At 38.3% G+C, this 27,235-nt stretch overlaps 1 protein-coding gene across 1 annotated transcript in view; it reads left to right on the top strand.

The window, feature by feature from the left end:
- LOC147331503 (neurexophilin-2-like) overlaps positions 1-27,013 on the top strand; it is a 48,713-nt gene extending 21,700 nt beyond the window's left edge. Inside the window, exon 2 of the mRNA XM_086294361.1 lies at positions 25,210-27,013. Coding sequence (XP_086150487.1) covers positions 25,210-26,013 — 804 coding nt within the window. The 3' untranslated portion in view covers positions 26,014-27,013. The remainder of the gene's footprint in view (positions 1-25,209) is intronic.
- The last annotated feature ends 222 nt before the right edge of the window (positions 27,014-27,235 follow it).

Below are 27,235 nucleotides of genomic sequence, written 5' to 3'. Positions count from 1 at the left end.
GCATGGATCCGTCCTGCCCTGTATCAACAGTTGAGACTGCTGCGCTGGTGTATTTGTGTGGGAGATGTTTTCTTTTTGCCCCCTGAGCCCCTCAGGTGGAGCTACAGTCTACATGAGGATTGTAGTTGGCCATGTCAATCCCTGTAACACACACATCTCCTGATGGCTTCTTCCAGCAAGATAACACAACATATCACAAATCTCAGATCATCTCAAACTTGTTTCTCAAAATGAATCAATTGTACTTGAATGGTCTCCACAGATCTAAATCCAATAAAGCATCTTGTGGAGCCTTTGGTGGAATGGGAGATTCACATCATTCACATCATGGATGTACAGCCAGCAAATCTACAGCAGCCCTGTCATGTTGTCATGTCAATATGGATCAAAAACTCTGACAATGTTTTCAGCGCCTTCTTCAATCCCTGCCATGAAGAATTAAGGCAATTCTGAAGGCAATAGAGGTATTACTGTACCAAGGTGTAAAACAGGTAGCGGTGACTGTATATATTTAAATATATTTTAAATCACAAGGTTGAAAAATGTATGCCATTTATCGTCTTCATCTAATTTGAAATATTAAAAAAATACAAATTGTTAAAGGAAACCTTTCCTGGAACTTTTTTCTTTTTTGTCTTTGTTATTATGACGTTAAAGTCAGCGTAACTGAGGCTTTGCTTTACTTTTTACAGTGTAACTATTCCCTTACAGGAGAGGGAAAAAAGTAACCATAATCATAGATAGCATTACTTCCTACTGACAGTTAATTACTAGATCTTATTTTAACACACAAATTTTAGAAGAACTTAAAATCAAAGTATATACTTCAAAAAGCGAGAAAAAGAAGCAGGTTCAAGTTTGACATATTTTTTTGCATCAAAGAAAAAGGTTGAGATGGTGCACCAGCAGTAGTGTTCCCTGTTAGAAAAAAAAAAAACCTCCACACTCAATTTTATTTTGAAGAATTCTCACTGCTTCACACTATTCTGGTATGATCCATGCAGCAGTTTGTAAACACCACTGTATGAATTTAAGTTGGCTCCACTTTTGTTGTCATTTAAATTGATCTGGATTTATTATAATTCTAGCACTCTCAAGAAGGCTCACTTTCAGTCTAGTTTCCCATTACCAGTTAATTGGGATGGCCCAACAGGGATGTGAACAGCTTTACCAAGACCACAAACAAATGTGTAAATAAAGAACGGCTGGCGGGCTGTATTGACTTGAGGATGTATTGGCAAAGCTAACAGACTGTGTTAGATTGGTTTGTTTGTGGGTTAAACGCTCCCTTGACATCAAACCAACTGAAATGAGACAATCTTAAAATTGTTGTTGCCTTTTAGAGCTGTTCCAAGGACACTGTAAAGGTTTATAGCTAGGAATTGTACAAGATAGTCCATATCTGCACTGGGGAGAAGACATTCATTCTTATTACAGGTGAAGTTTACGCAAGAGAGAGAAAAATATAGTCTTCATGTCTGATTTCACTTTGTACTTTTACCTACTTTACTTAAGTATTTATACTAGTTTGTTTTTGTGCCTCACTGAATTTAAATGGAAGTACGTACTAACAACATTACACATTGCTGATTTAAAAACTGAGAACAAATGAATAAAGTTTATTCTAAACAAGTGAAATTATCCATTTATAAATGAGATCAGCAGAAAGTTTCCATTGTATAGTAATAAAGCTTGCTTCCCTTGCAGGTACCTTTATTTAGTGCAATGCTCACTGTCATATAAATAAGGAATCATAAGAGTTCTTTGACTAGTCTTACACTTTTCACCATGCCCACTTTGAGTCTGGTTGGACTCCTGTGTTGCATCTTTCTTTCTTCTTATCATTTCTGGATGTCTGTAATAAAGGCTTAAAAATATAACCTGGAGGATGGCTCTTGTCAGCGAAGGAAATAGAAACTGCAGCATTGATTTTGAAAAATTCACCTTTGTATTTTCTTCACAGTGTAAGCATGTCAATCTTAATTTCACTCATTTCCTTTGTCTCAATTAACCCTTTAAGACCTACAGAACCAAGTGCGCCAGAGCTTATATTATATTTTTACATGCTGTGGAGCCGTTTTTGGGAGCATTTCAAGTTGATATACATCAATACAACCATTATAGCCCAAATTTTAATAATATGTCTGCATTAAGTGCATAGTAATTACATAAATTGCAAAAAAGTGCAATAAACTACAAAAAAATTTTAAATCGTTTTTGTTTTTTTAACATATATTTCTAGTTAGAGAAATTTAAGAGGCTTATCCCTCAAAACTGTAAATACAAAAAAGTTGCACAAAATAGTTTCCCACCACAGGAAATTTATTTTGAGTGTCTTCATAGTTTTATTTTTGAAATACACCAATTTTTATATACTGCAGGAAAAACAAAAATAAATATTATAATGCAAATTTGCAAAAAAAACAGCATATGCATCAAAATAAACTATTTCCAGCAGTGCAATATGAGTCCTAAGCATCCCAGAAACGACACAGAAAGTCATAAAGTCAAACATAACTTTTAAAAACACCAGTATAGGCTCATAAGGCCCTGATGGTAAAAAACTACATTTCCGCAAAATGAAATCACTTTCGGTTTCGGGCAGGACATGGCAGACATGCGATAGTTGATGAACGTAGGAAGTGTTACAAACAGCTGATCGGATTGGCAAAGCGTGTTTCTGGAATATTATGTTTTTGTTGCTGCAAGTGCTTTTTATGCAGTTTTTGCAAAGCTATATGTGGAAGGAAACTGTGACCTAGGACAAGCTGATGGCACATGTATGTATGGATGTAAGTACGACTCCTCCGATTTCATATGCAAAAAAAATTATTGTGCTAGCTTACGTGGTTGCAGTGCTACCGGGATTTTACAAAAGTTATGCAAAACGGAGCGTGCCGCTCCGACCGGCTTTAAAGGGTTAACTGAGGACACCTCACTCCCGGAAATCTCTAAGTTTAAGAAAATGAAACTAAAATTATCTGCGGGATTAAACTATGTACAAAATATATATATATATGTTTACGTTTGTTTGTTTTTTCATTTGATTGGTTGGTCAGTTGTTTTGGTTTGGGTTTTTTCTTCTGGATCTGTATGTGCTCACAGAGTGGCAATCGCCTCAGCATGCTACACACCTGGGTGTGAGCACTGAGCTCAGAAGCCCCTCCCACATGTTTGCAACGAACAGCCAGTCAGAGTTGGGTCATGGCCAGTTTATGCTTGCTGTTGTCATCACCATTAGTGAGGGCCCGTGTGTGTCACGCTATGTATCAGTTTGGCACAGCTGGGTTGGAGAAATCAGGTTGGTGACAAGTGACTTAGTCTTTACTACCAATGGCACATCGATGCAGGAGCTCAGATATGGAGAAGAAGATGCTTCAGCATCTTGAAAGGATCAGGCTTTCTGGAAAAACCCAGCACTGAAGGAAGGATTTTTTTCTTAGACTTTTTCTTAGCGATGACAGAATAAAAAGATGATTCTATAAATGTCCATAATAGATTCACGTGAATTTTCCATTAGAATGAAATTAATCTATTGTAACTGTACATTAATGTGATAAAGTTGTAACACTGAGTCAGACAAAAAAAACCTTAATATGAGTACAGTGCAGATCTCACCCTTTTCCAGTCTAGGTGCAGTAAGGGCAGAAATTGAATTGCTGAAAGTTACTGTTTGTTTTGGTGAAAGTTTTATAGTGCAAGATGCATTATGCCATTACTGATTCAGTCAGCAGAGGGGGTTGTCAGGAAGGATGGAGGGAGAGGAGGAGGAGGAGAGTGCAAAAAACTCTGGCTAAAATTAAAAAATGCCACAAAATGAAATAAAGATGAGTGCTCCACTGAGCCACAGACTGAATATAAAAGACAATCCTGTGAAATATACATGGCTGGCAGGAGAGATGAGCAGAATGCTAAGCTTCAAACCTGTAACCCACAACACAGGCCCTGAGCCTGAGCCTGTTGATCACCCAGGAACATTAAGGGATCATGCCAACAGCAATGATCTGTCCAACGTAGTGGTTTTCTGATCACCTAGGCAACAAGAGACAGGAAGACATGCAGTAGAAAGGACGAGACTATCTCCCATATTTAATAAGATTTGATGTTATTTTTCCCTGTCTGTAATGCTTTTATTATTGCAGATTGGCTTAGCTGTGAAAGGTATTGATTGTGAGCCAGAGCCCCAACCGGGACTGAAGGAAACAGAGATGGAAGGTGTGAGCTGTCAACTGCAGGTGATTTGTATTTATTAAAAAACAAAACAAAAGAAACTCTTTCCCTCAGTTCTGTATATGGTGATATTTTCCAGCGTACTTTACTCTAAAGCAGAGAATGGATCATTTATTAATTTAAATCAAAGCCGTTGGAACTTCAGGGCCTGAAACACTACCTTAGGGAGATTTAACCGTAATAACAGGTGTGTGTGCATGTAGCAACATGTCCATGCTCTGTTCATGTAAGGGCTAAATAAGTATATGCTTCTGCCTACTCCTTTTCAAACAACTGCATGGAAAGATTTTTATGACATGTTGGTGAATGTATATGTTTGAAATAAAAATGAACTGAACTGAAAACTGAAAAAAAAAAAAAGATTAAAAAAAGGAGAAAAGGAATTTGATTAGATTTGATCATCAGAAAAAATACAGACATTAAAGACATACTGATTCCATATTGGGCTGGCTGTACAGATAATATTAATAGTTTAACTACGCTTAATCAGAGCTTTATGGTCTAATTCTGATTTAATCCCACTTATGCTCATATGAGGTACAGCAAGATGTTTAATTGTTTTAGTCGCTCCAGCAAACCCTGATCTAAAAAAGAAGAAGAGAACTGTGTGAAAAAACAAAGATGATGACTGAGTGATTGTGTTCACGTTCCTATTCTTAGCCCTGCAGTGGGGAAACAGAACTAATGATGCTTCCTGACCTTAATACCAAGAGCTCAAGGTCAGTCTCCACTGATGCATCATAGGCAAGGTGTCCTGGACGCCAAAGACTGCTGCCAGATTGAGTCTGTATAGCTGTTGTTGTGGTTGACTGTGACTTTGCCCCAGAATTTATCACTGTTCTTCCTGAAGGAATACAAACAGATACAATCAAAGAACAAGCAATCTATTCAGCGGTGGAGCTCTGAGGGAACTAGCAGCAATTCTTTGGCAAGTTTACAGACCATTTTTCACTGTGGCTTCAAGTTATGCGCTGATTATTTCACAATAATGCAAGTGGAAAATTAATGTAAGAGAGAGAAAAGCTGCAGGATTCAGAGATGGGGGAAGATTTTGATTTTAACGTGTGACAAGCTTTATTAAAACTTTCTTTTTATCTGGCAGCGTCAAAAAAGAAAAAAATCTCTAAATGTATAGGCAATTCAAGCTTTCAAGTGCTGCTGCTGCTAAAGTGAACCCTTTTATCCACATACTGAAACCAGCTCCATTTGGTATAATAATAGCGGATGGGAATTTAAAATGACTAAAAACATGCATTAAAGTGTTGCGTGGAGGAGATAGTTGAACACAGCAGGGATCGTATGTTCAGGTTTCATGTATGCCTTTGCATAGTCAGATTTCTTCCATTATGAGAAGAAGAAAACGACCATTTATCATAAATAAGAAGCAAACAACACTGGGATATACAGCAAAAAATATAAGCTTGCAAGATTGGCCACTCGCCTCCTATGTTTAACAAGCTTTTCCATAATGCTAATAAACAGATTTGTTGTAGTTGTTTTTTTTTTTTTTTTGTTGATGGCACAGCCGATAACGACGCAAAACCTGAAAGAAACTCAGGTGTATAAGAAATATAATAACATTGGATGAGATTTAATATCAAAGCTACCAATTTACCTTGTTTACATATTTACTTGTTTAAACATTAGCAGAAGAAGTTCTACAGCCATCTTCCACCTGATTTTGTCAATAATCTCCCAGTGAAAGATCACAGAGTGTCTGTAAATAATCACACAAAGTCTGCTTTACTTAACTGATTAGAAACAGCTTGTTTCCACTCACCTGTTACAGAGAAACGAAAAAGGAGCACAGCGAGGCAATATGGAACATTATGAAAGAAAAAAAATAAAAGCGAAAGGGTGAATTGCAAAATAAAATGGAGGGAGCCAGCACAGAGGAAGTGGGAACTCAGAGGAAGGCTAAATGTTGACTAGAGGGAGGGAGAGCCAGCCTGTCTCACTTGCTTGGATCATTAATTTGTGTTCTAATTAGCAGGAATGCCACAGTTGGAATGTGATGCCTGCGTAAGGACGACGAGCGTGTGTGTATGTGTGTGTGACCTGCCCTGGCTCCGAGTCTCCTGGCTTGTTAGTAATGACAGATTGACGCTCTCCTGCACCCCCCACCCACCAGGCCCACCCCATACCCCTCACCCAACCCACCCATCTGCTCTGGAAAGACACCAGATCTTTAGACCTGTCTTGTGTTTGTGCCATGTGGGTGTTTGTGCGTGTGGGCGTGTCAGTCGGCTCAGTTTTTGTCATTCTTCAACTGGTCGGACCAGTAGGGAAGCTCAAGAAAATTCTAGTCATGCTTTGTAGCGACCATCAGTTTTTCTTCTGTAAATGCCAAGGCCGAAATGGCTTTATAGGCTCTTTTGCTTTTTAAGAATATACTGTTCAAAGTGAGGCTGTGCTACACGGATCGCAACATCACTGAAATTTTTCAGTTAATCAGGTTTGTTTGTTCAAGATGCGAAATATCACGAGTCCTTGGATTCAAAATTACAAAAGCCCGGCGAGTAGCTGAGTGAAAGGATGAATTCGCTTGAAACAACAGTCAAGAATTCCATCTGCTAAATCTGAACGAGTTCTGTGAAACGGCAGGAATTCGGCGGCATAGGTCACTGTTCATTTCCTGTGTTTTCTCACATTGTGGATAAACTGCATCGGCCAAGCTTTTCATCATCTGTCCCCTGATTTTTAAAGACCCAGACGGTGCAGCGAGCCTTTGCCTCCCCGGGGCCTGAAAACATTCATTTAGATAGTGCCAATATCCAATCTTCCAGTATGTTTCTTTTGGACATATCTTTAAGGAAGAAACGAGAGAAATGTATCAGCGCTGCTGTCCTTTGGTCAGTGACATCACATTTATAAAGTCTGTGTGTTTTTGCACTCTGGTGTGTGCTTCTGTATATGTTTGTATGTGTGTTAGTTATTCCAGTGAAGCATCTAGCCCAGGGACAGAGAAGAGCTGGTCCACAGTGTAATTGAACCACAGATCCTGCTAGACTATTAGTCACAAGACTTGTTCTGTCTATAGCCACTCTTGAATCCACATGAGTGAAGTGAATAGGCTGGTCAGTAATACAAATGCAGCTATCACAGTTAGCCAAATGTTAACTTTTTATAGGTTTTGTTTAGAGAACATAGTTAAACACCAAAATAAGCATCACAAATAAATGAAATCGGTGAGTAATTAGGTTCCAATATAGTTTGTAAACCATCTTTTTGGATCAATTTTAAGCTAGGTTAATTTGTTGGTAGCAAGTTTCAGAGATAAATAACCAGGCTTCTCATGTGTTTTGTTCTCTTGCACTTCTTTATTCCAATTACACTGCTTTTCAAATCTCTTATATATTGATATTTTGTTTAGGCTAGTGCCATAGTATATCACCTGTGATAATACCGCATACATTTTACATCAGCGGTCCCCAACCCCCGGGCCTCGGAACCGGTACTGGTCCATGAGTCGTTTGGTACCAGGCCGCAAGAGTAGAGGCTCAGGTGTGAAATGTATGGTTTTTAGGGGGTTTTTTGGTTTTCAGTGTTATTTTGTTATCATTTTTATCGTTAACTCGGTTTTCCTGGATCTTCATTTTTTCGGTACCGGTACTAGTTTTATTTTGTTGTATTTTTCCGCGACACCTTAAAGGCCGGTCCGTGAAAATATTGTCGGGCATAAACCGGTCCGTGGTGCAAAAAAGGTTGGGGACCGCTGTTTTACATGATATAAAAATGTCATATCGCAATATCTTTGTATTTACATTTCCTAGTGAGGTCTATAACAAGAAAAGGCCAGGAATGTCTGAGAACAAGAGCCAGGAGTGAGCCTCCAATAACAATTTAGTTTCTAAAAGGGGAATTTCACCAATAACCTCCAATGAAATACAGCATTTTAAAAAATACAAAGTTTAATTTTAACTTGTAATTTAATAAAATTTAAAGAACAAAAATACAGTACTTTGTTAACTATGCAAAAAAACTGTTCCCACTTGAGGTGAAAACCAACCTGTGTTTTTACTTCCCCAGTGAGGTAAAAACACACTACTGAGCACAAACAGGCTGTGAAAGAAGAAGTGCTAACAGCTGGTGATGTGTGACTCAAATGTAGACTCAATCGAGCATCACTGGAGCTCTGGCTAACTGCACCTCACATGACAAGAAGAGCAAAGGTGGATGCAAATTACTGTTGTGGTTAGATCTTGAAAATATTTTGTTATTAAATTATATTTTATATTTTTTATTGTGTGATAATAATGTGCAGCTGCTGAAGAATAACAAGGTTGCATTGTATTCAATACCACACATCAGCAGTGCGCAAGCTGCTAGCATTAGACCTAGTACAGTATGAAGGAAGCTAACAGAAATCGTTTAGCATTTTGAAGGCATTTCGTGGCTAAGACGCCAGCATCTTTTATTTGTATGTTTGCAAAAGCGTTGTACTTCACCACAGACTGTGGTCAAAGTAAGCTGAGACAAATGACGAGCTCATTGATGACGACAGTGCTTTCCCTGTCAGCTGCTCTCTTTCTCTTACTCCCTCCCTCTCTCTCTCTCTCTCATCTTTGCTGTCACTCGTCACATTGTTGGGAAGATTTTATTGCACTTACACTAACATATAATCATCAGTTCAATTAATAATATTACACTTCATCTGTCCTTAGGTGCTCTGTGATTTTACAGCGAGCCAGAGAATGGGTAATATTTATGGTCACCGTATTGATCACGTTGCAAAATTATTTTCATTTGTTACATTTTATTTTGCAAAGTTTGGAAAAGAATGTTTAACTTAAGTGTGGTTTAACTTACACACATAGAAAAAATGATTCCCAGTCTCTTCTTCAGAGTCTTTTAATATTTTTAATGCTACATATAACCAAACCTCAGGTATCGGTATTGTATTGTAACTAGAGACAGTGTCATTAGTGCAACCCTAACTGATAATAGCTTCGACGCGTGTGTTGACTGACAGATACTCCCTAGCGACTGTCTTTTGTTGGGGGGTGGAGGGAGCTCAGTTATTTTCAGCCTGATGGAAAGACAGCAGACAGGTGGCTCACATATAGGCCTACTTACACCATTGGATACCATGACACAAATAAACGCAGTGGACACAATTGTCTGTGGAAAGACAATCCTGTGTTTCTCTGCTTCATATCTACTTTGATATTGAGCCTCAGAGTGTGAAACTAACTTGAATGATGGAAGACCGGGGTTTCTGGAGGAGGGCGAGCAAAGAGGGGGAAAAAGAAAAAGCGAGCGTGTGAACGAATGCTTCGGACAGTTCTGGATGAGCAGACACTGACAGGTTTTCTTTCTTTTTTTCTGTTCTGGCCCCTGTCTCTCTCTTTCTCATTCGCTCTCAAAATATCATTACTGCACAATTCGACTTCTCTACATCTTTAGAAAGGATTTTATATGAGCAGTTGTTGGATTGATTAGGTTTCTAGCTACAGTGTACACCCACCCCCCATCTCTTCCTGAGGAACAGAATGAGAGCAGGGCCGCTGGTCAGCACTCTGGTTTTCTGCATCCAGATGGTAGATGTGAAAGATCCCAGTTAGGGGTCCCAATGCTACGTCCTTGAAGCTGGGTGATTTATACACTGGCAAAGGCATCTAAAAGGCAACTAAGGAGAAAACTCCTATACATTGTGTGATAGTATAAGGATGTGCTGGATCGTATGTTTAATTATCTTTTCTGATATGGGAGTTTTTTTAGTTCTTTATTCACAATCATATTTGATATATTTCATACCTTTGCACTCTTTGTGCTAATAATGCTACAGGATCCTTGTCACTTCATGCTCTGACGCAGGTGTGTGTGTGTGTGTGTGTGTGTGTGTGTGTGTGTGTGTGTGCTTAACCTTCAAGTGAACCTCACTTGAACCTCAGCGTTTCTGAGGAGTTTTATTCACTGGCACCTCCCACTGTTTTCTCTCCAATTAAGTCTGCCATCACCCTTGGTGAAGAGAGTCTGCCCCAAGCGCGAGAGCCATGTATCCCCCCACAGGTCTGAGCTTTGGCCCCACTCGTCCCCACTCAGCTTAGGTCCCAAATGCATGGAGAGCATCCTTCACACCAGGGAACGTCCAGATATGTATTAGTATTCCCTTTTGCCAGCAGTTCCGAAATGGGTCTCAGAAGTGTGAAAGAATAGAGGATAAAAGAATCGAAGTGTGAGGAAACATAGGAGAGAAGAAAGGACAGATTTATGGAGAAAGAGTGGAAGTAATTAAGTTAAATGGATCAATAGATCAATAGTTAGCTGTGTTCTCGCCATGGGGTGTAGATGTCGGAAAGCAGGAGGTGCTGGAATAAAAGGAAAAGAGATCAAGGTAAAAAAAAAATGAAAGAAATTGGAATATTGTGAAATTTACCTTGTTGTTAATTAAGAGACTGCCATATTTATTTAACTTTTTTTTTTGTTAAAAAATAAACATGACCAAATGGTATCTGAATCAGATCTTCCATGTTGTGTAAACCATCATCTTTGCTTGGTTGATTCAGTTTTGTTCATTTAACAAACTGCTTTGGTACTTGTTTGACTTGCAAATCTATTCCAGCTGAGTAAAATGGTCTGTTCGATAAACTTTTGTTTTGTTTATTTGATTTATTTATTTTTATCGCTCAAACTCCTGTAGTAGTTATTTGCACTTATGCACAATGTTTGAAAAGGACTGTAGCTCCTTTTTTAACATGAAGTATTTTTTTATCAGCAGCTCCTTCTGTTGCTGTCATTTTGTAACAGAATCCGTAGAAATCGTCATGGTAAGCATGATTTTATGATTATGAATCCGTGCTGTAATTTAACATTGTTCAAATCACAGAAAGAATTTCCATCATATTTTGTAATACGTTTGTTTTATTCAATACTTTAAATATACTTCAGGTTGAGTGATCTTTAGCAGTACATTCATTGATCACCATTTTGAGTCAAAAGGTAATGTTCAAATCGAGGGATGAGAAAAAGAAAAGGAGCAGGATGGAAAGATGGAACTGAGCAAGGATTGTGTTCATGTGTAGTCGATGATAAGTGGAAATGTATTGGGAAAAAAGCAGTTATGGAGAATGGAATGAGGAACTTTAGGAGGAATGAATGGATGGAAAAAAGGCGAGAGCTTAAGGAAATTAAGGATAATTCACAGATCTGATCATGAGCTTAATGATGAGTGATTGGATGAAAAGATAGAGGGTGTGATAAGGAAAAAGAAGAAAGTGAGGGCAAAAAAAGTGGCAAGGAAAACATTAAGGATAGAAGTGGAAAAAAAAGGAAAAATAAAGTACAGTACCAGAAGACTTTCATAATCTCATCATGGATAGATGGATGTAAATGATGAACTGTCAAAGAAGGAAAGCAGCAGTGTAAGGATAAGGAAAAAAGGAAATCAAGGAATATGAGAGGACTGTGGGCTGGTGGTAAAACAAGGCAAACGGTGACATGAACAAGGTTTGAATCAAAGATAAAATGACTAAAGGAACTAAAGAAAAAACTAGAAACTAAAGAATCAAATCAAAACTAGAGACATATGCTAAAGAAATTTTAATTTTATGATTTTCTTTAAATATTGAGGTAACAAAGGAATTTTTTTCAGATAGAAAAACAACCAAAAAATGAAACTGTAGCTAGCAGAAAGATGGCATAACAGAAATTAAGATCCATCCAGGTATAAATGAAAGAAAGGAAGCAGGTAGAAGGTAATGGATAAAAAAGAATAAGAACAAAAGAAGGGAGGAAATGATTGTGGCATTATATTTATTAGTAACCATGCGAATGTACCAACTTCAATACCCTAAATGCTGCAAATTAGTGGAAAAGCACATAGAACAAGCATAAGACACAAATGAAGGCAGCTTAAAATGAAATGAAATTGGTTGTAGGCAGCAGGACTGCAAAGGGATTGAGGGGAGAAAAAAAGGGAAGGCGAATGGAAAGGAAAAAGAGCAGGTCTTTATTATGGTGAGTAACTTTGACACGCTCGCGTTGCGCCCAGTGCCAGTCCATCCGTCATCCAGCTCTCCTACTGATGAGCATTGGAAACAAATCTGAGGAAGCCGGGCTTTATTTTGCCGCCTGGGTGACTTGTCGGAGTCGTCACAAGCCCATGTGTCCCTGTACCTCTTCCCAACTGACATCTCCCAAGCTCAGTTTCACCCGCTGGGAATCTCTGCCGCTCTTCTCTCTGTTTTCCTCCATCTCGTCTATTCATTATGCAGATAAGTTGGTTTTTTTTTTTCTTTGCCAGTCCCCTGTGTTCGTTTGATTCTTTATTTATCTCCGGTGTTTTTGCTGTTTATCTGTTTGCAGAGAGTGTGTGTATATGCGCTTGATAAGTTGTGAAACACAGAGGGCATCAATCACTGTCACTTAGCTGCTCAACATGTCGCTCGTTGCGACAGAGCCCTCCTCCGAACCTAATCTCGATGAATTTCAAACTCTTCCAATACATAAATCTGCAAGGGAGGGGAGGAGCGTGGGTGGGGGGGAACTTTAGTGCTTTTCCAATCTGAGTCAAATATATGTTTACACATTTACAAATGAGAAATCCAGGAGTACAACGTCAGTTCTCATATTCTCCACGCCCATGGCAGCCTGCTTGGCGATGCAGCCCCTCCTGCAGCAGACTTCTGCAACAGTTATTTAGATGAATGATTAAAGTTAAACCACAGCCAGCAAGAGTCTCACCATTCTTATTTAAGGAAGAATGGGGAAGCTGTCATCTTTTGATGCATTACCCAGCATCTTGCATGCAAACAAGGCACCCCTTCTCTGCTGATGACACCATGCTCTTCTGTCCCCCCCCCCCCCCCCCCCTTCCTTTAAGATGTGTCCCCAAAGACCTGCTTTGGGTGATTGATCAGGTGGTGCGGTTGCATCAGTGGAGACATGAAGGGAGTGTGCCCACCCAGCAAGCCAGACAAAAACACTTCAGCATGTTGATCTGATGTGATCAGTAAGATAGAGGGAACAAAAGTGGACAAATATGACTCCTGAAGTCTGGCCCTTCAGTGGGAAGTTTTCTAATGGCTTCATAGATAAATTGTGTTTCGTGTCATCTTCCTGCATTTTAACTTTTGGTAAACTTCGTAGAGCAATACTGTAAATATACTGAATGCAACAAATGGGACATTAGCAGTGTTTTCAGCATCCTGTTTTGTAAGTTAGTTTTAAAGGTATTGTAAGCTTGTGGTAAATTGCAAAAAGGAAAGATTTTAAGAAATCACAATTAGTTATCTTTGTCCAGTAAAGTTTGTTTTTGCTGTCTTAGGTCTTTTCTAACTAATCTATATTTTAGTTGTTTTGTAACGATTCTTATGCATTGACCAAGGAAGGTTTAAACACAATGAGTGACCTTAACCTCACTAAAATTCGTCATCATTGTCCAACAGACTGTGTAGAAAGAAGTAACCACAGCTGATATTTCTTTTTGTTCAATACTTCCAATATTTTTAATTTCTACTTCTTCTGTTAATAAAAGGAAAACTGCACATTAAAACATATAAACTGCCCTTTGAAGCAAATCAAATTAATTTTATTAATAATAAATAATAATACAGCTGTAATGCTTTCAAATCCCTTCAAGTTAGAGTAAAATTTCACCAAATCTTTTTAGTCTTTTCTTAAAAAGATTTGGTAGTTGTTTGAACTTGCTAGTCTCTCTATTTGGACGTTTCCCATAGTGCGCTAAATGCTTTTTGACATGTTCGTGCTGCCAAAAATTGAACACAGCAAGATGAAATAGAGATTTGACCGTGAGCGTTGCTCTGACTTGTCAATCCTCGGACCACACCGTGCTAAGTCCTTCTGCGGTGATGATGACTATTTTAACACATAAGATTAAAAAAGAAAAAGTTTAAAAAAACAGTGCTACAACATTCTGTATGTAGCATGTGTGCTTTATGCTAACTGCCACTGTCAGTTAGCATGCTAGCTATCATAGGAATCAAGAGTGAATTCTTCTCTTACTGTCTGGAAATTGTTTGGTGGCCTCTCTGCTTCCTCTCTGTAGCCAAGATGACAACCATAGATGGTAAGAAATGGCAGTTTTTTTGTTTGTTTTTACCATTATGAGTACACCATCCAATGAGCTTCATTTAGCCGCAGGTTTTTCCCTTTTTGTGCACTCAAAAAGTACTAAGTGTGGACTTGAGACACAGCATTCATCTTAAACTGTTGCTACTTGGATGTAAGATAAAAATGATAAGTTAAGCAAACGTTTTTGAAATGTTTCTGCTGCTTGCACAGCAGGTCGAGTTGAAGGTGGCAGAGTTGAAGATGTAAAGGTCTTCACTGGGATTGCCCAGGAGGAACAGGATTAAAAATGAGTGCATCAGCAGGACAGCTCAGGTCACACGTTTTGGAAAATAAGTTAGAGAGACAAGGTTGACGTGGTTTCGGCATATAGTGAAGTTAAGAAAAGTACAATTAGTTATCTTTTGTTCAGGAAAGTTCCTGACCTTTCTGAGGTGTAAGGTTAGTGGATATATCAGACAAAAGATCTTGAATTTTGTTATTTCTTTCCTCTGAGTTTTTCAAACTTTTAACTTTCATTTTCCTAACTCCTCCTTTACAGACCCCTGGTTACTTTTTAGTTTTTCATGTTTGTAATTATATATGTGGATGATTTTCTGAGTTTCTGAGCACTTGAAAGTAATTTACGTATCCACAAAACTTTTAATATTATAGTTGTATTAGCTAATCTTAACTAACCACAGAGAGAGCACAAAGCTCTGCCAAGGCAACTCACTCTCTGGGCAGTGTTTACGCTTAAGGGAGCAGTATCATATTTTGTACAGATTCAATTTGTTTTCTTTCTTCTTTTTAAATGTACTTTAAGAAGTTTATAGTGTGGTAAAAAAGAATGCATTTTTTGGGTTAACTTAAAAGAGAGGCAGGTGTAAAATGTAAAAGTGAGAGCAGAGGTCAAATGTAACATGATATTTGGATGCAAACTATAATGGGACATTTAGAATTGCTATATGCCTGAATGTACCTAAATCATTTCCTAAATGTTGCCAAGACAAACAAAGGCAGTAGAATTTTAAACATAGTTTTAAGGATGAAAGACATTTTATGAAAGTTTGACCTTATTCGACCTTAAAGAAGAGGCGAGCAGGACAAAGTAACGTATTATTTAGGATCCCATACATAGTTTTAAATAGTTCTATATAGCATTATTATCACTTTGACCTTCAGGTCAATCTATCGACCTTGAAGGAGAGGTCAGAGGTCATATTTGCTGTTATGTGAAATCTACTTTCTATATCCTGACAATACACACTACACTTGAAACAATCATGATTCTAAGTTGTAAGACTTTTTGTTTTCAACCAATAATTGTCCTTGATGTAAATATGTAAAAATTGCGTAGGTTTCTGTTGTGTGTCTTGTGTACTGTTTGTTTGTATACGTGTCTTTCTTGCTGCTTGTACACCCAAATTTCCCCTTGTGGCACAATTAAAGGATTATTCTAAATCATTAAGTTGACCTTTAAGACCTTGGAGGATGTAAGTCAAATTTTGGTAGATTGTTAACGCAACTCTACACCCCTACAAAGTTTTATCAGAATTCATTCAAAACTTTTTGAGCTATTGTGTTTACAGACAGATTGACAGGCACGCAGGAACGCACACAAACGCTACCAAAAACATAACCTCCTTGGCGGGGGTAATAAATAAAACAAATGTTTTCTGGAGGTCTACAGCAGCACATAGATTCTGTTTCCTGTGGGAGTAGTTACGTGATGAAGATTAAATGCAACTGAAAAACAACTAAAACCGATTTGGCTGTCAGATGAGCTCTACAATTGACTGCTTAAACCTGTTATATTACATGTCACCACAATTAAGATCTCTTTTCATCATTAGGGAAGCTTTAGATCAATGCCAGCACTTAAACATACTTGAATGAAAGCACTTACATACAATGCTGGCAGCGATGCCCAGTGTTTTCTTAGCATTGTATGTTTATTTGGCAGTGGCTGATACTTAGCCAGTCACTGTGGAGTCTCCTGATTTAATATAGTACCATAATGCGTTTTGCAAAAGACTGTGTTAACAAGAGCAACGTTGTTTATTTAATGTGGTAATCTCTGTGGTTGCAAAGGCTATTTTTAGTCCCATGTGCTATAACAAGAGGTATGTCGTTCCAAATGTAAGAAGAACATAATTATTTCAGTTTGTCGTTGTAGCAGGCCTTGCTGAATTTATAAATCACTGGACAGCAATATTTATCTTTGGAATACACAGATAAGAGTGACAGGTGGATTTAGATTATGATGCAAATAAAGAAGCTTCAGGTGAGGCTTTGCTGTTGCAGGTGTAATGTTTAACTGTATTGAACGAGTAATAGTCAAAAGGATCGTAAGCCAAATGGAGCCTCTTATTTACTGCAAAAATATGAGAATATGTTTGGCCTTGTAATCTCAGTCTTCAAAAACAAAAAATACAGCAATTTCTTTCCAAATAATGTTTCATTTGCTTGAATACATGCACATATTTGTACATGATGGGTCCACTGCAAGATATTTGATGTTCTGTTTATATTTTTTTATTTTCTCTGTTTGTTTTTATGCTTTTTTTTGTAAAGAAAAGTACATGCAGACACATGGATGTGTTGTCTAACAAGCTGCCTGACCTCTAATGACCTTTCTTTCACCGCTGGGTTTTTGTTGTAGATCTTCTGCTTGCTTGGTAAAAAAAAAAATGACTGGCCAGTTTTTCAAGCAATTGAACTCCCACTCACGCTGGCTGACTTGGTTAAATTAAAATGTTAATTAATTGTGTAAAAATATGTCTCAATATACAACAGTTGGAAGTTCTAAAGTTGCCTTGTTGTGCCAAGACAATAAAACAAACCTGAAATTCCCATAACTGTGAGACATTGTAGTTTTCTACATTTCCCCCTTAGTCTAATTTTAGCACATCTGCAATATTTTGCAATATTGTCGGCATATTACACTTAAGCCAGCATTCAATACCCTCATAAATCCTCTAATATAGACATCAAATGGTAGAGAAGCATCTCTTTCTTTCTTCCTTGAAACTAAACCTTGTTTTTATTTACCTTATTTTCTACACACTAAAAAATACAGATTCTTTAAAGCTGATGATGAACTAAAATGCTTATTAAATTTAGTCTGAAATATGGAAAAATACTTTATTTCTTCTTCAAGTGATTTTTTTCAGAACTGAGCTGGTCTTCTTGAAACAATATTACAGATATTATTTCTCAAGAAACCTCTGATTATTCTCTATGGGGTGAAGTGTTTCTCATTTTTGTCTTATTGCACTCATAATCTCACTCTGTGTCGTATATATATTGTCTTTTTACCTTTTCTCTCTTTGCACTTTCGCCTCATATTGTCTTACAGACCTCTCTGCTTTCTCTACACTCATTCTCTTATTCTTTTTCTTTTTCTCCCTTGCTGTGTTATCTGTCTCAGCTCCATTTCCTTGCTCCCTGATACTCCCTGACTCAGTAGCTTTCATTTTCATGATAATCGAACGACACCAGTGGACTGCAAAATCGCTTTTACTGCTTTTTCCCCCTCTTCTTCCCCCCTCTTCCTCTCTGTCTCTCTCTCTCAACAGTCTCTTGCTCCATTTTTCCCCTACTGGTTTATCTTCTTTCCTCCTGGCTTTATTTTGCTTTTTGTAATTAAATGTCATTTTCAGCTCTCTCATTTTTTTGGAGGGGGGGGGGGGGGGCAGGGAGTGGGAGGCTAAAAGTTAAAAAGTTTCTTTTTTTGTAGTATGATTATTGTTAAAACAGTGCAGCGTGACTGCTGTTAAAAACTGAGCACGTCTGAGCTACAGTACCACACTACCACCATCGGATATGTTCAGTTCAGCTTTATTTTATTCTCAGTCTACACGTAGCTCAATTACTACTCTGTCATCAAACTTCCATCCGTTCTCAGAGATGTTTCTTTTTATCCACATCTTATATTTCTAAGCATCATATTCATAACAGATGCAAATTATAATTCCTGTCTTCCGGCAGGCATCTTTGATGTCATTTCAACGCACTGTAAATGCCCCAGACTCCACATCTTGCTCCTTTTACTAGAAGCAGCAACATCTAACACTGCACCACAGACTGGTTTATAAAATAAGGCATAATAATGCTACAAATATGACCTGAAAAATAACACAAGCTGTGAATAAGAACGAAAAGATGCAGTTACATAAGTTGACCTGCACAAAAGAATTCATCACATTTTTGTGATTTTTTTTATCCGAAAAAGTTGTAATAATGTTATTACTCGAATTCATGTGTAACCTTTTTTACTTTTTTTTTTTTTTAAATCAATTAAACGTCTGAGTTCATATTCATAAATATTCAGATGCATGACAAAAGCACAACACTGCAATGTGTGATGTTATCATATGTGCTGAGAACATTTCACTCAAAAACATCATAAACTATCAGTATATTGTGACATCCCTTGAGGGGATTTTTCCACATCAGTTTTTGATTTGTGTTTTTTTGATTATTATCTATCACTAAAAAAACATCACAGTAACTGGATAATTCTGAGGAGGCATAGTTGAAGGGAAGGATCCAGTCAGCCTTAAGTCAGTAATGTCCAAAATCAGTTTGTTATATCCTATGTTTTGTCAGTGACATTTAATTACTCCATCAGTCACAAAAACTTTCAAATTTAATCAAAGAATAACTCTTTATGTGAAGAAAGCACCTTAAAGTAATCATTGAATCACACAAGCACAAACGCTTGTGAATCTGCCTTTTTATATGCACAGCTGTATGAAATAACACCATACATGCATCAGGCAGGTGTATTTCTTAGGTTGCCTATATTAAAAAATAAATATTATTAAATCACATCAACTGAGTACAAAACTCTTCTCCAGTATTTAAACTGCTTTTGTCATTATTGTACAGATGTATCAGCTGAGAACACACACATCATCTTCCATTTAGTTGTGCTGTGTGTTCAGGTGTGTCTTGACTTCCTAAAGAATTTGTGCTAAGATACTGTCACCATCCATCACTGTGTTTGGTTCGGCTGATTCAGAGTTATGAGAGCGGCGATACGACTGTTTTGTTAAGTACTGCAACCTCTGAGCTATTTTCTCACCTCGCTTTGCAACGCAGCGAGGAGGAAAACAAAATGGCAGGGGTGCTGGGAGAATGCATGCTCTGATCACTTTGGACTTGTTACTGTTAAATGCATGCATTAGCACAGTAAAACGGGACAGTTCAAATACCGCCCTTCATTTTAAAGGCACAGCCTTCTTCAGATGAAGGTGTTCATACATCAGCTATGATGAAGCGAACCAAACTAATGTAACAGCTTATAATCTGTCGAGATTTTCCTAAACAGGACTCTGACACTCAGATTTCCTTTTGCTTGAACTGTTTCAAAGATGTCAGGGTCATCTGAGAAATGAAAGGCCTTACCCTTTCAGGGTTTTCCGGCATATTTCAGAATGCAGTGGTGGATGAACAGAAATGTCTACAAATTTCATCTTTGAAGTTCGAAACTACAAAAAGAGAACTTTTTTACTGCAAGATCCTTCGCTTTCCACAAGCACAGATTGATGGCATTTGCCTTTTTCAGAAATGGTGAAGGTGCATTTAGGATAAATAGGAACTTCAAAGTTAAAAAAAAAAAAAAAAGATCTGCATTCAGCTTTACATCTTATTGTCCTCAGTTAACATTTTGCAGCTTTTCCAAGTCTTCTTGAAGAAAAATGAGATAACTACTTTTAATCGCAAAGGCACTTGAAACAGAAAGTTAAGAAAAAACAATCAGTAGCTGGCATCAGAGCCTGTGGTTTGTAGTGCTGTGGGAGGGGAACTGTACATTTGACTCTCCTGTGTGACAGCAGATCAATGCAGCCTGGAGCGCAGATAGAAATGAATTGATTGTCAACAATAAAACTCCAATTAAACAAAGGAACATGCCTGGGAGAGAGCTCAGAGACAAGCAGCTCTCATCTTCACATCTGTCCTCGGGGGAAGAATGGGAGAGCGTGAGGCAGGAGAGGGAGTCGGGTGTGGGCTGAGGAGCCGGGGAGCATGGTTCATTTCCTCTGAATACTCTTGCTATCAGGAAGGTGTGGAAGTTATGGATGAATGTGAGAGTGAGCAAACTGCAGACAGAAGATCAGATAACCGATAGACAGAGAGTGCAAAAGAAAGAGGGAGCAGAGGGAGAAGTGCTGGCATTGATCTAAAGCTTCCCTAATGATGAAAAGAGATCTTAATTGTGGTGACATGTAATATAACAGGTTTAAGCAGTCAATTGTAGAGCTCATCTGACCTTATTTAATAGGGTAGTGTGAAGCCTCTCATCACATAGTCTTTCTTTCCCTCACTACAGCCTTCTCTACCTGCCTGTAGATGTGTCTCATCGCTTTGTCTGTCAGTTTTGTCTCAGCCGCATTGATAATCTCCTCATTGAACAAATTCCTACATTTCATTCTTGTATGGACTTTAAGGTAGGTTGGAGGCCTTCCATCTACGCAGCAACTAAGGGTTGCTTTTTGCTCATATGAACCTCCAAATGAAATTTAAAGATGATTAATGTTCCCTATTCCTAGAAAATGTACAAGATCTTCTTACTCTCTCCTCTCCTCATCTCACTTCTCCACTAATAACATTTTCTTCACTATCTCCCTTTATCTCCCGAGCGCTGTAATCTGATTGTTCTTTCTGTGATTGTGCTGTTATTGAGTTGTCTGGATCATACATATGTATAAGCTCACCACAATACTTATGCTGTGCTCTGCTGTGATTTCCTGCAGCATACAACCAAACAGGAGTCCCATCCCTAATTGGAGGAAACACTAATGCCATGTTGAAGCGTGTAAAAGCTTCCCTCTGAAAAAGAGGGGACTCACACCAACCCCTGAGTCAGGTTTATACGGAAATGTTCCTTTTGAGTCATGCTAAGTTTGCTGGAAAGCTGTAAAAGTCCCCAAGTCTGACTGTGTGTGTTAATGGAGTTGTTTTTTCTTGACAACAGTGGCTCAGATATAACGTGAGAATAAGAAATACAACCTCGGAGTTATGTAGCTACTTTGGTAGACGAGTGATGCATGTGTTTCTTTTAAAGTACAACGTAAAACTAGCTGTCATCCACAATTTTGTGTTCTCCCAGCTAGCTGCACCTAGATTCATTTTTAGCCAGCTGTGGGGCTGTGGGGATGGCAGTCAGTCTCTTTAGTAGATGGCCACACTTTTTCATGCATACAAGCTTATATTTGATCAGATACAGTGCTTAACAAATTTACGAGTCCACCTGTCATATGCTCCAGTGCTCCAATTTGAGTCGGCACCCTGGACTTCTCTGAGAAGTCAGAAATTAATCAAGCATAACATTCAACCACTAAAACAAATTTTTCTGTTCAGGAATCCAAGTGAATGACTGTAATTTGGGATCTTAATCAAACAATAACTATTTTTTTCTGGGGTTTTTTGTTTTTTCTGTAAAACTGTACATTTGAAAATTCAAAGCTAAACACACTAATTATATTCTAGTATTAAAAATATAATTTGGATTAAAGAACTCATGCATTGCGGTGGATTTACCATTACTGTTGTATTTCGGTAATTACGAATACTGTTAATTTAGGGATGCTGTAGCATAACCCTTACATTGGGTGGTGGTTGTCGTTGCAATTGTTGGCAATCTTTAACAAGGAATTGTTAAAGAATGATTAACAAAACTTATAGATATATAAATAGATAGATATAGATAGATACACACACACATATGTAACTGGCTTAGAGTCATTCAGTTCTTGATTTAAGGAGTTTTCATCTTCTCGGTTTCAAGAGATATCTTTTCTGTCTTTCACAGAGTTCTTCCCACAGATTTTCAATCATGTTTAAGTCAGTTGACGCTGACGACCACTTCAAAAGCTTCAGCTTGCATTTCTTGAGGTATTTTTGGTGAATTTTCTAGTCTGCTAGGGGTTATTGTCTTCTTGTGGGAGTTTCACTTTCTTTTCTGACATTGAAATCCATAATTTGCTGATACCTGGTCAACCCACAAAGTTCTAAAATTGCCAGGTGGCTAATAATGCCATTCTCTGGCCTCACTTATGAGTTACTTATGACCTGACAACTATTTTGTGAGTTCCCGACAAAAAAAAAAGTTAAAGAAGAAAAGCTGATTTTCAAGGTCTGTCCACTGAAACATTTGCAAAAACGTCTTTTCAATGAAAAAATCACAAACTATATAATTTACCCAGGGTTGGCTACCACTTACAACTCTAAGTTCCATTCAAATCGAAATCATAAGCTGAAAGAGTGACTACTTTTTAGTTGTGTGTGCGCACCTGTGTGCTTTTAGCTTCAGCACCTCTTCATCACTTCAGCAGTGCCCCTCTGGCTATTGCTCTAAAAGTTACTTCTGACTCATTGTAACTTAACTGAATAGGCACTGAGGAGGAAGAAAAGCATGAAGGTTTATTTCTCAAATCTTTCACTGAGTGCGGCAGCCTGATATGACCTTATAGCAAACATCTGCTGTTTCAAAAAGTCTATAGCTTATGGATTTCATGTCAAGAGAAAATATCTGATATTTATTCTAACATATCCTCACCCTTTAAATTGATTTACTGTCAAGCACAAAAAATTTCATATTCATGCTAATAAAAAGTCCATCTATTTATTGGTTTGTGTTGGCATTTTATTATTTTCATGCCACAGAAGAAGAGGGCCTTTCTCTGTACTCATCTTTTTCACTCGATCGACACTTGTTAAAGTTGCTGACTATGTACAGTTGCTTTTCCCCCTTCAGAAGGACTTATGTCAGCCTCAGACCCCCCCCCCCAGAATAAAATCACTTTAAAACTTCGTACAGCTGACCCTGAAGGTTAGGTTGAGGTTCATGGTGAGATGTTGCCGCTGAAGTTTCTGGATTATGATGATTGTGCTTGTTTAAACTCTGGGCCACAAGCTTGAGTAATGATTAGGACTGCACCAGCAGAGTGTTAGCCTGACAGATGGCAACACATGGAGTTAGCTGACAGCACTGCTGACAGCGCATTCACAGGAAGTCCCCATATTGCATGCACTGTACACAGGCTTTGTTGCTGTACATATTCTGATGTTTTTCTGCCATCAACTGTAGCTTGTTTCTACCTGTCAATGCCAAAGTCAGCTCACATCATCTATTCACAGACTTAAAATTGCAAGACCTCTGCACATGCCTGCTGTCAGTGCACCAGAGGGAATTGGGGTCTGTTGAAAATCTGCAGTTAGACATTATCCCAGTCACTGGTCATTCATCTAAAGCTTTCTTCTTTTATAAGTTCATCCTGGAGCAGTCGATACACTACCGTTTATTTGCTCTTCAATCAATCTACTTAAAAATCAGCTCTGCGGGCATGTTAATTAAATTCATTTCAGTTTAATTCAATTATATATATATCACCAAATCACAACAGCCTCAAGCATGGAATATATCAGAATCTATATAAGTGCTATTGTTTTGCATCTGCAGCAATATGTAGTTGTTTTTAGGTCGGAGGTTGATGAAAGATGAGGCAGGCATAAAGCTGCTGGTCCCACTGCATTGGATACGAATGAAGGAAGACAGAAAATGTCCCAACCTAACTAGACACAAAGATGTGATCCTGTACCTCTGTTTTTTGGGTTGGTGTTGTTTATCAACTGGGAGAATAGTTTTTTAAACTCCATCCAAATGCAGCCTCAGGGGAAGTGCATGTAACCCCTCTGAATAGTTGTAATACTTGGCACTGTCACTTCATGACAGCTTCAAGCTCAAAGTCTGTGTGTGTGTGTGTGTGTGTGTGTGTGTGTGTGTGTGTGTGTGTGTGTGTGTGTGTACATATGTGCATATGGATAGGAGCATGGCAGTGATGTGATTGATGAGACATATAAGAGAGCAGAGCAAGATTTCTAGTCAATCAGTCCTGTGAATAACCACCTAGGCTGTGGATTAAAGGCAGAAAGCTGTCTGCACAAACAAAGGCTCACATCCATTACCTTACATGTAGAGTTGTTTTGCTCTCTGTGGCAACACTGACAACAAAATTAAAGTGTGTTAACAAAAATAGATCTATTTTTTCTCTTGAATTCAGGACATGAAACGTAGCAACATCTAACAACTAGGATGCTCGTAGAAAAAGAAAACTTGTGGGAGGTAAACATGAATGCTACCAAAGAGTGACCTTTGAAATATTTATAATTTTAACAACGAGTGCAAATTGAAATTGGACACATTTGAATTATATCACATTATGTGTATTTACTTTTCATTTGACAGAACAAAGAATAAACTGTAGCACCTCTGATCTCTGTCTTTACCTCTTTAAAAATGAAGATACAAAGTCAGCCGAGGACTAGTTGCAAGCCGTTGGTTCCATACTTAGAGTTCTATATTGTAGCATTTAGCCAGCACAGGGAACAGGAGTGATGTGGCAGCCACTATTTAATATTAAATACCTCTGAGAAATGCACCAAATCCAATAACTGCTCCAAGACTGTAAATACTTATCCTTCCCAGACTGAATCCCCTCCAAATCACTTTCAATTTGACATTTTTTAGTGGGGTCCTGACACTTGATCAGTTTCTCAGTCAATCAGCTGTTTGGCACTCATCTAATATGAATGGAGTCCTATTTTACAGGATGCTGTTCTTGACAAAGAATAGCTAAAAGGTTTTTGGTTTTTAGGCAAACATGCAGTAAAACTAAATCTAACTTAAAACTCAAAACATTCTCGGTATATGCGGAGCTTGGCATTATAGTTTGAGACATGAAAATATAGATATGAGTGAGTAGCATTTGTAAGAATGAATTACAATTCCTAAAAACTTGGAACTATGGTAGTAGGAGCTGGGTTAAATGGATGGATGGATGGATGCTGTTGTGTTTTTGAAAGGTCTGTCTGGTAGAAAAAGACATGAAAAGGCAAAGTGCAGCATTGTCAGTTACACTGTCAGTAAAATTTGATTGTTCTTTGTCTCTTCTGCAGGTCCAAGGGTTGGAGAGGCAAGTGGACTTCTCAGATCTGGGCCCAGTGGGGGCGGTGATGAAGACTCTTCCATACGGCATGGGCGGAGGCACCGTTGGAGGAGTAGTTAAGCCGCCGTACCAAACCATCTTCTCCACACCGATCGATCAGATACCGGTGAAATCCAAGCCACCCCCGTACAGTTCCTATAGCCCTTATGAGCTGGCCCGGAACCAGTCCCTGCTAGTGGATCAGACAGGCTACCGCTCCAAGCGTAAACCTGCACTAAAGACAGCCATGAAGACCAAGAAAATCTTTGGCTGGGGGGACTTCTACTTCAATGTCAAGACCGTGAAGTTCAGCCTGTTGGTGACAGGGAAGATTGTGGACCACATCAATGGGACTTTTACTGTTTATTTTCGCCACAACTCCTCCAGCCTGGGGAATGTGTCGGTCAGTATCGTGCCACCAACCAAAGTGGTTGAGTTTGAGGTCCTTCAGCAGCATCATCTGCACCCCCACACCCAGCAGAACGTCCAGATCCAGGAGACACAGCAGTCCACCATCGATCCAAAAGAGGCAAAGACCTTAAACTGTCGGGTCGAGTACGAGAAAACCAACAGATCCAAGAAATCCAAACCCTGCCTGTATGATCCGTCTCAGACCTGCTTCACAGAGCACACCCAGTCCCACGCTGCTTGGCTTTGTGCTAAACCTTTCAAGGTGATCTGCATCTTCATCTCTTTCTTCAGCATTGATTATAAGCTGGTTCAGAAAGTGTGTCCAGACTACAACTTCCAAAGCGATCACCCTTACTTTGGATAAAGTAAACGAGACTAAATAGAGAATAAAAGAGACACTGATGAGTAAAATGATAATGATGGAAATGATAGTCATACTGATCCTGTTAAAAAAAGCAGGGGACAGTTTTTTTGCCTCTAAACAGCTGTGAATTGTGGATTTAAATCATGTATATTCAGACTTATGGATGATTAGGATGTGGCTGATTTCACTGACGTCTTTTCCAACTTTGTATTTGTTCTGTTTTTCTTTGTTTTCTTTTGTTTTCTGTAAATATTGTACTCAACCCCAGCAGACTTATTGTTTTTAGATATTTGTTTCTTAGTGTCATTTCTTTCTGAAGTTGGAGGCTTGGTTACAAACAGCTGGAATCAGTATTATGCCCTTCGAGTACAAAGTAAGCCTCTGAGGCAGCCGAACAGTGCCATCGCTGTATGGCAAACGTAATGTTATGGTAGACTGACTGTTAATCATCCTCTCAGCTCTACATTTAAACCCTGGATATAAGAGAGTTATATGTATGAGAAATGCCATGCTGGATATGCATACAATATACTGTATGAAAAAGCACATTAAAATCTCTTAAACTGTCTGCCTTTTACTGAGTGAATGTTTTGGTTCAGAGCTTGAAGCAAATTTGCAAGGCGCAAGCTGTGCAGCGTTTTCATGTTATCTAACTCAGCAAGGACACTATTATGAATTAAGCTACATTTTACTCTGATTAGGAATTCATGTTCCAGCTTTCAGCTAAGATATGTAATTTTAATTTTCTCAAATATATCGAAGGAAAGTTTGTTATGGATTGAATTTTAACATGAAAACCAACCGTGAAACATTCTTTAGATGATAAAGTTTGACTTTTTGAAGGAGTTGATATGTACAGTAATAGAATCCAGCAGCCTTATCTGATGTGATTTTTAATTACATATATCCTGGAAATGGAAAAGAATAACTATTGTACTGAAGGTAACATGACTGACAGATTTATGTTTGTTTGATCATGCAACCAAATAAAGTATTGCACACCCGAGTAAACATTTTTTAGTTGTGCCGAAACCAAAGGGTATATTGTATTATTTTATATGTATATTATGCTGCCAATGCTATGATCTTAACTACCTAATAATACTTACTTGATCAAGGTGTTTTATGCTCAAAATATGAACTTAAAAGAAAATAAAGTAGGACTGGCTCGCCACCAAAAGAGTAATTATTAAAACTGATCGGGGGTTATAACCGAAAGCAA

The sequence above is a fragment of the Aulonocara sp. 'chitande type north' Nkhata Bay genome, linkage group LG5 (genome assembly GCF_057382095.1).
Source record: "Aulonocara sp. 'chitande type north' Nkhata Bay isolate Kocher_YH1m ecotype deep benthic linkage group LG5, A_spYH_male_GT1.1, whole genome shotgun sequence".
Classification (NCBI taxonomy): domain Eukaryota; kingdom Metazoa; phylum Chordata; class Actinopteri; order Cichliformes; family Cichlidae; genus Aulonocara; species Aulonocara sp. 'chitande type north' Nkhata Bay.
This window is presented reverse-complemented; position numbering and strand designations above follow the sequence as displayed.